At 38.6% G+C, this 13,031-nt stretch overlaps 1 protein-coding gene across 8 annotated transcripts in view; it reads right to left on the reverse strand.

Annotated features, from left to right (window-relative positions):
* The window catches only part of CASK (calcium/calmodulin dependent serine protein kinase), a 348,892-nt gene that overhangs the window by 15,938 nt on the left and 319,923 nt on the right, over positions 1-13,031 (reverse strand). For all 8 annotated transcript variants that reach the window (XM_055337533.1, XM_055337531.1, XM_055337539.1 and 5 more), the window contains one exon: positions 6,777-6,892. In XM_055337533.1, coding sequence (XP_055193508.1) covers positions 6,777-6,892 — 116 coding nt within the window. The remainder of the gene's footprint in view (positions 1-6,776; positions 6,893-13,031) is intronic.

Raw genomic sequence — 13,031 nt, forward strand, 5'->3', positions numbered from 1 at the left:
TCTGTAGCTTACATGTAATTTTAGTCCTATAACCTTTGGGAGAAAAATTTCATTTTCAAGCCCATGAAAATGCACTTTAGAACCAGGGGCATCCAAAGATTATGTTGAGCACATGCATAAAAGCCCAAATTCTAAGAGATACTGCATATCTTGTCATGCGGTATCCAACAAATCATACAAAGTCATTCAGAACCACATGCTGTTCATATTTTTGCAATTCTAAGAAATCAGCAATACTAAAAAGAAAAAGTCTGTAGACAGTGACTGACATGAATATAGCATGAATGCAACTAAAGTTAACCAAGAAAGAGGCTGCTAGATTATCACTAGGGATGGATGAGAGATGCATGGACAGCTGGTCTTTTAAACTCATGGTCCTTTCTTTCAACAGAGTTGCTGAAGGTAGCATGCCAGATTCTTTCAAAGTCAAGTTCTGTAACTGATTTCACAAGCTTTTGAAATGAGCATCTCACAAGTTTTGCTGTAACCCAGCTATCCATTTGATGGAAAAGCCTTGGGGAACATGCTTCCCAGGGCCCCAAACTTTGTCAGCCCGTGTGCCAGACAGAGGTCAGGATGGACAGAATGGAAAGCGGCATGAGGCAGAGTCTGAGCTCGGAAACCTTTGCAAAAGGGGAGTTCTCCCATCATTACAGACTGAGAAGAAATGCTTTCAAAAACGTTGTTGTTGTTGTTGTTTTTTGGAAACACTGCCTCTTCACAAAACGGTTACAAAAACCTCCCCGAGAGGATGACCATTCCTTTGAAGTCCAAGGCAGTCTACTTGAAAATTCTCACAAGAAGGCTAAAATCACGAGCCAGTGTTTCCTGTAAGTTTTCTGTGTGGTAACACCCAAATGTTGCCAGGTACACACTGAAGTATCTTTTTAAGAGAAGAGTCACTCAATAAGCTCTAGATTTCAGAGGGGTTGAAATAAATTCAATAAAATTGATTCCATGGTGCCATAAAGGGATCTGGGATGCTTCAGTCAATCACTAGAGAAGCTTCTCCTCTCTGAAACAATATGGCCATAATGCTTTTGGCTCTCAGCTCAGTCCTTAACATTTGTGATCTTCCCAGTAGCAAAGAACCTTAAAATGCAAAATAGGATACTCCGGAGTGCAACAGATCAGAAACAAACAAATGAACAAAATTATCATTCTCAAACTATTAAAAAGAAAAAAAAGAAATACAGTGTGTTAAAATAAGGGTTAGTGCATGTTAATGGGTATCTGTGCATTTGTTTCCTTTTGATAACTTGATTCCATAAAGGTTGACTCAAAGACTTTAATTCTCTAGCAAGAGCTAAAACCCAAGAAATGCTTTCTGTGTTTAGAATGGCAGACTCCCCAAATCAAAACGAACTCGAGGTTCTGTGTGTGCTGGAGCTAGCTAGTCGTGCTGCAGTAATTACAAAGTGTTAGAGTTGCAAAAAGAAAAGCAGGAATGCTTACGGCATTGCTTTTTATACCCACTGCCCTCCAAATGATGTTTCCATCAAGAAAAAGGATGCTTATGAAAGAGGTGCATCAACAAGCTGATATGTTTTAATATATAAAAATAATCAAGCATCTCACAGAAAAGCAAGATGATGATGGCACAAGCTTTCGGAATGACATCCTATCCAATTACGATTGGTCATTTTTTAAAACACACTTAAGAATGAGTTAGATATCAACAGTCGACACCATGGACAAATGAACAGGTATGTTACACATCGGTATCTTAACCATAAATGAGTAGCATGAAGAGGTTACGCTGGTCTAAATGAAATCACCACATGGTCATAGGATTGAGAAACAATAAAAGAGATATTTAAAAATAAGACATATATAAGGAGAACACTTAAAGGCTGAACTTTTAAAAGTTTTATGTTGTTTGTGGACTTTTTGTTTTAAAAAAGTACTGAATGAAAGGAAACCATTAAAAACAAAGAGGCATAGTCACTCAACAGGTTACTTACATGCACAGAGGCCATTGGGAGTAAGACAGCATGAAAAATGTACAGGGGTCATTGAAATATGGCTTTTAATATATTAGTAAAATAAAAGTATAATATGCACAAAAGAAACTTTACCATGCAATATTCTAAACATGAGGCAAATAAATCACATTAAGAAACAAACTCATTTTAATAAAAATTCAACAATATCCTTATGTAAAAGCCAGTGGGTTTTGCTTTACTAGCAGTATGCATGAAATCTTATCTGGGAATAGTTACAAGACACCATCTTTGGGGAGTGTAGGTGTGGAAGCCTTTTGCTTTTCATTTGGGATCTTCCTGTACTGTTTGCAATTTCTAATCACAGGTGCCTACTACGTTTATTTAAAAAAAAAAAAAGCCAAAAGGGCAGTGAGATGATGGGCCACTCTTTGTTGTTTTAAGAGTTCTCTGTATTAAAGAGAAATAAGTAATTGTTTTTTTTAAAAACCACTCAACTGCTAATTTGTGGTATTAAGCATAATTTAAGCACACCTATGAATGGTACTGTAATAACCCTCTGGGTTCACATGTATATATGTAAATGGACTATTTCAGGATATTGAAATACTACTGCTCAGGGCTCTAATAGTTAAAAAAATGACATAATGAAGACTCCCCTCTCCTCTCAAGTTTATATTGGCAACCTGATCTTGAAACTAATTTTGGAAGTCCTAGGGCTGAGGAATCTCAATGCCTCAAGAGTATAGTTCTAGCCGCCTGACAATACATTTTGTATCAAATTTATGTGGCTAAAAATCTTTTATGCGTTGCAGGAAATGTATTTGTTGTAAACACTACACACACCATAATCAAATCTATTCCCAAGGCTTCAGAAATACTGTCTGGCATAGTTTGCTCATATTACCCTGATTTCCTGGTAAGCTACTCAATATTCATGACATTTTTATGTGTTTAGGTAAGTATTTTCTAGTTACATCTTTTCCATAAATAAGCCTTTAGCATCGATTCCTTGTCTCATTTGGAAAAACTACAAGTGTTCAAATACTGTAAAAACCTCCATTAGAAGAGGCCTATCACACTAGTAACTCTGGGCTGGGTGCGCACTTGAATGCCTGCAGCGGTTGGGCAGTGAATGTGTTTGGGTGCATGGGCCAGGTTTAAGAATGGAACAGAGGGACGATGGGTCCTAGGGAAGGAATGTCCAGACAAAAGGGACATCAACAACCCAGTACTGCTATGGAGGAAGGCGGCCTAGTGGCACCACATTTCTCTCTTCTTTCAAGGGAAGGCAGAAACCCAGATTTTTATGTTACATATCTGATTTTCAAATGTGATATCCAGTTAAAATTCTTTCAAATACCATATATGGAGAAAACAGAACTAATGTGTGGGTCATATCCAGCTAACAGACTGCCATTTTATGTGAGATGTAGGCGACACAGTTTGAACAGAATTCTGCTTTACCTAAACACATGGAATACCCTGGTGACAGAAATAGACACAATTCTAGTATCGTTCCCATCAGTTCTAGACATTGACAAAGTTCCCATATTTCATTTGTATTACAAATATAAACAACTTCAGAATTTGATGAGAAGGTCTAGATCTTGCCATCAATATATGCTGAATTCTCAAAGATCTGAAGCAGGAGATAAGACATACGCCCTCATTTGAATTCAGTAAGGACTATGGGAAGACACTCCCCAGCTTTGCCGTATTTTACAATCAACTTCTGAAAAAGCCAGAAAAATCCTTCAGAAATATAGTTTGATTTGTGGCCCATGAGCCCATTGGGCTAGTTCTTGGCATTAAGGAACATGATTTTTTCAAAGTTCTCAAAGCATCCACCATACTGATGGAGTTCAATAGTATTTGTTTCTTTCACAGCAGTTTCTTCTATAGGCCACGCCTCATGCTAGGATGGCCTTTTGGCATGGCTCAAAGCAGAATAGCTGATAAAATACTTGACTTCCCTTTCCTGACAATTTCATCTCCTGTCAAGTAAAAGTGACCACTAAGTAAATGGTTCCGCTGGACTCTGTCATGAACAAAATGGAAGGGTTGGTTGGTGAGGGGGAAGGAGTCCAAAGAGATGGTGACAGAAAGGCCTTGCCCAGCAGCATGCTTCAGAAAGTCCCAAGAAAAACGCTGGACATCTTCTCTCGAGCAGAAAAACCAATAGGAGAGCTCATGAGGCTTGATTTGAGGTGGGGGGTGGGCAGTCCCACCAGTGACATTCTGACTACACCATAACAAACACACCTGGACACCAGTTCTACAAGGAAGCTTGGGTGGCTCTACAAGGACCTTATAAGAAATTGAGATGTTGCATCAAAGGGCGTGAGAGGAGGGTCCCACATGCAGTGACAAATACTCACACACAGAAGGGACCTTAAGCATGACGGGGAGCGCTCAGAGGCCCAGAAGACCATTGCTTGGGAAAATGCTAAAGATAACAAGACAGTGGTGGAGGTGGGACTCTCTCCTTAGTTCGAAATTTATTTTTTTTCCTTAGTCCAAAATTTATAAGAACTTAGGTAGGGTCTGTGGTTTTGCGTTGGAGGTGTAATGTCCAAAGATGACAGAAAAAAGCAATTCTATTCCATCCCTATGAGGCTCCAGTCTTCTGTTATCAAGGGCAAGACCCTTCAAACCTGATAGGCAGTGTTTGCCAGAGCTAAAGCCCGAGATAAAGGGCAGTAAATGAGTGAGTGGCTTCAATAAATGCTACTCATTTGTCAAGCCCAATGAGGAAAGAACCTGAGATACCCAGAGTTGTAGAATTAGAAAGGATATCTTTCACTGACTAACCCAGTTCCCTTGTTTCGAGGCCCACAGGAGCTAAGTGACTTGCCCAGGTTGTGCTGTCACTCAGGGGTGCTAATTTGGTACCCTGTTTCACTCAGGTTGCCTGTTAAGCTTACAAGTATGTTTGCAGGGCCACTAAGCACCATCTCCAATGAAATCGGACAGGGCAGGGACAGTGGAAGATCAGTCATGCCCGTGGCTGAAGAATGGAAAAAGTAAATTGTGGAAAACATTGGCTGCCAGATTGGATGCTAATTCTCTGACAAAATTTTTAAGTGAGCGAGTCAATGGATTCTTCGTCAGAATTTAGAGATTCTAGTTTTTCAATCAACTGGCTTCTTACTTTCCCCTCACAGCTGAATTAAGAATAATGGCATACTGAATATTTATGTCTACATGGCCTCCATTAGAAGAGTATAAAGCTAGTGATGGATTAACAACCTTAACCAGCCATCTCTTTGCTTTTCTTTCTAGGTTCAAATTCTAATGCCAGCTATATCTATACATCATTTAAAATTGTAAAAATGATAAAGATATACACACACACACACACACACACACACAAACACGTATAAAATGTCAACACATTTTGTGAGCCTGTTAGAAGCTGATGGAAATGAAGATGACTTGGCAGTAACCACTGACATTTTGTGTTAAATGACATTCTGCTGACATTACAGTGAATGTCTTCAAATAGTACTACTTGAGCATTTACAATTATCAGTTGCTAAATTGTTTCATCTGCTTTAAATATTTCTTCCCTTTATAAAACAAAAAAAGCCATTATTACACTAGTGCTCTGTAGTGGCAAACAATCATAAGTGTTATATATTTTATTGGAATTAAGAATGGGGTATGGTGTAGCCAGCATGAAGGGAACAACTCCTTATTTAACTGAACCATTTGAAATGAACCCACGTGGCCACTCACATTCATTCCACATTATGCAGTATTTCAAAATGCATACTTGCTGATTAAGAAAAGAGCAATTCAGAATTTGTAAATAAATCTCCCTGGTGGATGCTAACAACATGTTATAACATTCTACAGACAGAAGTGCATTTCATATTTGTCAGAAACATTATTACTGTCAAATTGGGTATGCATGACTACATTGATTTTTTTTTTTTTGCCACATGTTTGATTTTTGGAGTTATTTCTGAAACCTTGGGAACTAATCTAATGCCAATATTGGGGCTTGCAATTCCTCAGAACAAGTTCCTTATAAAAAAGGAGTCCTATTGAGAAGTTACTGAAAATAAGTAAATCCCACTTTGTATATCATCATGCATTTCCCTTAGCTTAACTTACATCCCGTGAGTCTTCTGGGAATTCTACGGCAATGACGGATCATGCTTTTTTGATATTCATTTCAGTTTTTAGCAAACAAGTGGATACTTTGACTTAGGTTGAACGCAAGTTTTCATATAGACAAAAAGCGTGAAGGGAAGGCCAAGATAATGCTCTTGGTCTTTTAGGAGCCAGGAAAGAACTGTGGGGGAAGAAGACTAGTCACAGAAATGGACCGAATGCCGTTAGTATCCAACAGATTTGTGCTTTTTCCACCCAATCAATCACCGGACCCTTTGCAGCACAGCTCTGTGAAGAGCGCACCTCTGCCCTTAGAAATGTGTCACGGGGCTGTGTCCCAGGGCTAGAGAAGAGCCATGAAGGAGGACATTTGCTCAAGATCGATCTCTGCCACGGGGCAAGGATCCCGGTGACTCTGCACACTCTCAAGCTCTCATTTCTCAGGGGAGGACTTAATGTACTGGGTCCTTCTAGTTCCAGAGAATGCTGTTTCCAAACAGCATTTCTTCCTGGAAAGTGGGGCTCTGTAAAATATCTGGTAGATAACCAACATAGGAATTGCAGGTAGAGGTTCCTTATGTTTGGCACACTGAGGAAGACCTTGGGTGGGATTTTGGGGTGGAGGACTCTGAAGACAGAACTGACATGAGAGACGTACTTTCAGCTTGGCCATGTTTACCCAGCCCTGGTCACACACCTACTTTTCCCTACCTGCGTTGTGCTTTGCCAAGTATTTATCTTTGTACTGCTTCTTTTTCTTGCCGAACCAAGTGCAGCTGGCCTGCTGCTCCTGTTTGGTTTTTTCCATGGCGATGCAAGCAACCCGCCTGACCCAGGGGAGAAGGGGGAGAGAGAAAAATCTTCTGTAAAGTTTTATATTGACAACAGAAAAATCATTCACTTGAAGATGAATTCATACAAACCTGCATGAACCTACACCTCACAAACATTTCAAGATAAAGCTTGCTCTTTGGCTTTCACAACAATTTCCTAGAGAGGTTTTCAAAACACAGGTTTATAATAAAATGACATCGCATTCCTCAAGCACGTACTAATTGATGATGCAGCTGAGCAAACTAAACACACGATGGGAAGAGCTTGGAATTTTGAGTTCAGACAGGTCTGGTTTGACTCTCAGCTCTATCACTCATTATCCTGTGTCATTTAGTGTTAGGTGCTTTCCTAGGAAATGTACATGTATTAACTCATTTAACCTTCCTAACATTTAACATGAAATTGTGTCACCACTTTACAGAGGAGGGGATCAAAGCACTGAGAGGTTAAGTAATTTGCCCCAAATCACAGTCTGGGATCAGAGCCCACGCTCTTGGCCAGTACATACTATTGGCAAGTTTCTTAGCCTTTTGGATGGCTGTTGTAAAGGATTAGAGCAAAAAAATGTAAATAATCTCCCCAGCACAGTAGATGCTTAATAAATGGTATTAATACTATATGGCAATTCTAGTCTAAGAAAAAACTCCCCACAATTAAATCCACTAATACTTTAAATTTTTTTTTATTTATTCATGAGAGAGAGAGAGAGAGAGAGAGAGAGAGAGAGAGAGAGGCAGAGACATAGGCAGAGGGAGAAGCAGGCTCCATGCAGGGAGCCTGACATGGGACTCGATCCCCAGTCTCCAAGATCATGCCCTGGGCTGAGGGCGGCACTAAACCACTGAGCCACCTGGACTGCCCTAAATCCACTAATGCTATATGGCAATTCTAGTCAAGAAAAAAAAACACAATTAAAACCACAGTTAGAATTACAATCAGAAAATTTTAATTTTGTCCTATGTGATAATATTCAGCACAAATATTAAAAAGTTGCTCTCTTAAGGTTTGATCTAAGCAAATATGTGCCTTTCAGGATATTGCCACAGGTGATTTTGCCTAACAATTTTGCTTGTGGGCCAACCAGGGGTCCCCTGAGTAAGCCACATATAAGGAGAATCCAAAATTGCCACCAGAATGACAAGTGACTTTCCTACAAGGTTGTAGAGATTTACAATCCCACCAGTGGAGTAGGAGAGTTTCCTACTGTTCCACTTCCTTGTCAGCACTTGTATTATCAGTCTTTAATTTTTAGCTACTGTAGCAGGTAAGTAATAGGATAAGGCTGTACTTTGAGTCTGCCTTTTATGGATTATTAATGAGATTGAGCACCTTTTTATAGGTTTATTGGTTATTGAATTTCTTCTTTTGTAATGTGTCTAAGTCTTTTGACCATTCTCCTTTCCTGTTGACTTTTTCTCATTGATTTGTAGGAATTCTTTATATGGTCTGGATATTACACCTCTGTTATATGTGTTCCAGATACTTCTATTTTGTGGCTTGCCTGTTTACTCTTCCTTTGGTATACCTTTTGATAAACATAACTTACTTTAAGTCAAATTTATCTATCTTTTCCTTTATGGAAAGTATTTTTGATGTTGTTTAAGGAAATCCTTCTTTGTTCCTGAAGATATTCTTCACTATTATTTTCTCAAGGGTTTATAGTTTTCTTTCATATTTTGATCCTTAATATACTGGAATTGACTTTTGTATATGGTGTGAAATTAGGGGCCCTATTTTTTTCTTGTCTTTTCCCCTAATAGTTACTTAATTGTTCCAGCATGACTTATGGAAAAAACTATCCATTCCTCACTAGTGACTATGTATGGGAGTGTTTTGGGATTCTCTTCAGCTGGTTTATTTGAACATCTCTATGCCCACATCTTTTTATTGTAATTACTGCAGCTTTATAGTAAGTATTGGTATCAGGTGGAGGCCTCCCTCCTTATTCTAGAAGAGCATCTTGATTCTGTGAATTTCCATTAAAACTTTCAAATTAGCTTGCCAATTTCAAAAACAATTAAGACTACATGGAATCTATGAATCAATCTGGGAGGAATAGACAACTTTACAATATTGAGTCTTCTAGTCCATGAATATAGTATTCTTTAATATCTCAATAAATGTTATAATTTTTTCTGTGTCTTGAACATCTTTATTTAGATTTGCTCCTAGCTTGTAGATTAAAAAAAGAGGTTATACAAATGGTGTTTAAAAATTATTGCAATTTTTAGAGAGAGTAATGAATCCCAAATACCTACAACCCAGCTTTAACATTTATTAACTCCTGGCTTGTTTTATTTACAACCTATCCACCCTAGATCATTCTGAAACAAATCCAAGTTTGTATCATTCCCTCCTTAAACTTTTAAATCTATAGGTTCCCTCTCTCCTTTTATCGCTTGCAATTTATGTGTTGCAAAAACTGGTTGGTTGTCCTATAGTTTCCAAGTCAGTATTTTTCTGATTTCATCCTTGCGGTGTCTTTAGTAAGTCCCTGTCTTTTGCATTCCTCCAAATAGTTAGATCTAGAGGTCTGATTGAATTTAACTTTTTTTTTTACAAGAATACTTTATAGTATTAAGGTGATGCAAGTGGTGTTAATGTATGGTATGTAAAAAAAATTATTTTCTTGGGGCACCTGGATGGCTCAGTTGGTTGAGTGTCTTGACTTGTGATTTTGGCTCAGGTCATGATCTCGGAGTCCTGGGATTGAGCCCCATGTCAGGCTCCCTGCTCAGTGGTGAGTCTGCTTATCTCCCTCTCCTTCTGCCTCTCCCCCTGCTTTTGCAAGTGAGTGCTCTCTTAAATGAATAAATCTTGAAAAATTTTTTGTTTTTCTCTTTGTTGTTGGTAAATAGAAATAAATTGATTTTTGTACATTGATTTTATATCAACCATTTTGCTGACCTCACATATAATTCTATAGTTTATCTGTAGATTTCCTTGAATTTCTTCACATAAAAACATATCACCTAAAATTATTTTTTTTCCTTTCTGATAGCGTCTGTTGTAGGTTTATTGTAGATCCTCTCAATCAGGTTAAGGAAGTTCCCTTTAATTCACAGTTTGTGAGGGTTTTAATCATGAGTGGATGTTAAATTTTACCAAGTGCTTTTTCTGCATCTACTGATAGGACCATGTGGATTTTCTTTAGTCTGTTAATACTATGGATCAACTTGATTGGTTTTCAAATGTTGAACCAGCTGTGCATTCCCAGTACAGACTCCACTGGGTCAAGATGTATTATCCTTATTAAATATTGCTGGATTCAGTTTGCTAATATTTTGCTGAGGACTGTTATATCTATGTTCATGAGGGAGCCTCGTCTGTGGTTTTCTTGGATTGCCTTTTGTGAATTTTGGTATCAGGGTAATGCTGGCATCATGAAATGAGTTGGGAACTGTTCTTTCTTCTTTAAAAGACTGTCCTCTTATTTTCTCCTCTTCATTGAGGTTTTTTTTTAAATCCTTTATTTTTTGGTTAGGAGGACATTTATTGGGAAATACCATGAACTCTCAGCAACAGCATCAAAGTCAATCTCCACATATTACCTAAGTGGCATACAGAGGAGGCTGAAGCTTTTGCATTGAGGACTCTTCCAGTACAAGCCAATATGTGCTGTATCCATAACTACAGCTTCTGTGATGCACAGGATCTTTGGAAGCATAAACAAAACCGAGGAATTTTTGACAGGTTAAAAGAGACAAATCCTGACCCCGTGAAGCTTATGGTACAGTCTATAGAGTACCTAGTATCTTAAAACCAATGTTTTTAAGCTTAAAGAATAAAAGTTAAAAGTTCCCAATAAAAATTTGTGGTGTGACTATATATGAAGCAGTGTCAGAGGAATGAAACCAGTCTTCACTAGCCACTCAGGAAATGAATGTTATTTCTTTTAGCTCAGTAACTGCAGGAAAATCATGTTAGGATTTAGGTCAACCTGGAGGGAAATTTCAAACACATGTTTAACATTTTTATTCATGACTTGGATGAGGGTCTGATCGGCAAGGGGAGGGATGACATATTTAGGGACTCAAAATATACTGAAGGACTTGACTGATGGGCCTTGTCAAGCAAGATGGAATTTAACAAGGATAAATAAGGTAAGGCATTTGGGTCCAAAAAAATTGATTTCTCATCTACAGGATGTGAAAAATGTCACTTGGTAGAAACAACTGTGAACAAAGATTCTGGGTCTGGCTGGTAGTATTTTTTCAAATCTTCCTCACTGACACTGCATGCCCACTGATATTCTACAGGCCAATGCAGTTTTCCAGCAAGGGCAGCTGCTCTTTCTTGCTGCTGGGAATGCCTTCCTATACCTCTAATGTCTGACTCAGGTCTCAAGGCACATCCTGCCCAGTGGGCCCCTTCTCTCATCATCCCAGCTAGAATCCCTTTGTCCCTCTCGAGTTTGTTTTTTTCATAATAAACTGAACATATTTAAAGTGTACAGTTTCATCAGTTTTGATGTATGTATACACACATCTCTCCTCTCTCCTCTGGATCCTCAGGCAACTAATGTCACTATAGATTAGTTTTGTGTTTTCTGGAATTTCATATAAACAGAATCATACAGTATGTTTTTTCTCTCTTTCGCCTAGAAAATTAGCATAATGATTTTGAGTTCTATCCATATTACGTGTATCAATAGTTCATTCCTTTTTATTGCTTCATAGCATCCTGTTGTATAAATATGCCATCATTTGTTCATCTATTTACCTTTGATGAGAACTTTAAACATTTTTAGTCTTTCTAATAGGTGTGTGGCCACTGAGGTTTGGTTACTGCGTTTTTTGTTCTTGACAGTTCCTTCTGGTTCTTCTTCCTTGCCATTAACAACTTCTCTATTCTCTGAAGATAGGTTTCAATCTTATTAAATTGATTTTTAAAATATATGCACAGTTATTGAAAAACCCTGCCTCCTAATTCTAATATATAAAGTGGGTTTGTGTCTGTTGGCTTTTGTCAGGCAGGTCTGGTTTCCTTGTATGCCTGTGTGATTTTTGTTTTTTTGTTTTTGACTGTTGGTCCCCGCCCTAGTGAAAGTTTATGTGGAGGTTGAGGAAAGGCTCTAGGATGAGGTCTATCATAAAGTCTATCAGAGACTTTTTTTTTTAAAGATTTTATTTGTATGACGGGGGGGGGCAGAAATGAGCACAAGCAGGGGGAAGTGGCAGGGAGAGGGAGAAGCAGACTCCCCTGAGCAAGGAGCCTGATACAGGGCTTGATCCCAGGGCTCAGGGATCATGACCTGAGCCCAAAGCACATGCTTAACTGACTGAGCCACCCAGGCACCCCTTGAGACTTTTTGTTTGTAACAGATGCTGGAAATCCCCTGGCTGTCCCAGGCTATGTGTATCTGGATACAAAGCTATTCAAGGTGGACCAGCGGTCACGATTTTTTTCAGGGAAATTTTATTTTCCTTTTATTTGTGTCTTTGGCTTTGCTTAGTGACAAGGCAGCCTTGTCTCTAGTCCCCAGCTGTTGAAGGGCAGCAAAGGCATACTTCTTTGTTTGCTCTTGCCTCTGCAGTCCTGACGATGTGGGACGGGTCTCCTAACAGACTCCCCCCAGCTTGTAAAGGCCTTAGGTCTTAATCTTGAGTCTCTGGCAGAAAAGTTTTCAGTAATAGATGTGTCCTCTTGGCAAAATGAGCCAATTTGGTGCTCTAATTTCTATCACTCTGATTAATGGCTTTCATATAAAAACAAGTCACTGAGTTGCCCAATACCTTTTTGGCTGCTTAATGCTTTTAAGGTAATTTTCAATAACATATTTTCTACAGCACTTTTCTTTTCTTTTTCTTTTTTTTTTTTCAGCAGGAGGATTGATTCAGATAACCTAGTCCACCATTATAGGAGATAGGTAGCAAATCTGCTTTTCCCACTGCCATTTCTCAGGGTTCCTCCAGAGGACTTTGGAGTTCTAGATACCAGTGAAACAAGATTTCAAAAGATGATCTGACTAGGGAGAAGAGGTCTGGTATCTACAGAATTCTTTTAAAAAATGCTTATCTGGCAGCATACTAGAACACATTTTGTAAAATGTAAATATCACGAATGACATAATGACATCATCATCAAAGTGATTCAGAAATCACTTTTGTCCTGTTAATGCTTAAGCATGGC

Source organism: Nyctereutes procyonoides, unplaced genomic scaffold (genome assembly GCF_905146905.1).
Source record: "Nyctereutes procyonoides isolate TBG_1078 unplaced genomic scaffold, NYPRO_anot_genome, whole genome shotgun sequence".
In the NCBI taxonomy this organism is placed as follows: Eukaryota; Metazoa; Chordata; class Mammalia; order Carnivora; family Canidae; genus Nyctereutes; species Nyctereutes procyonoides.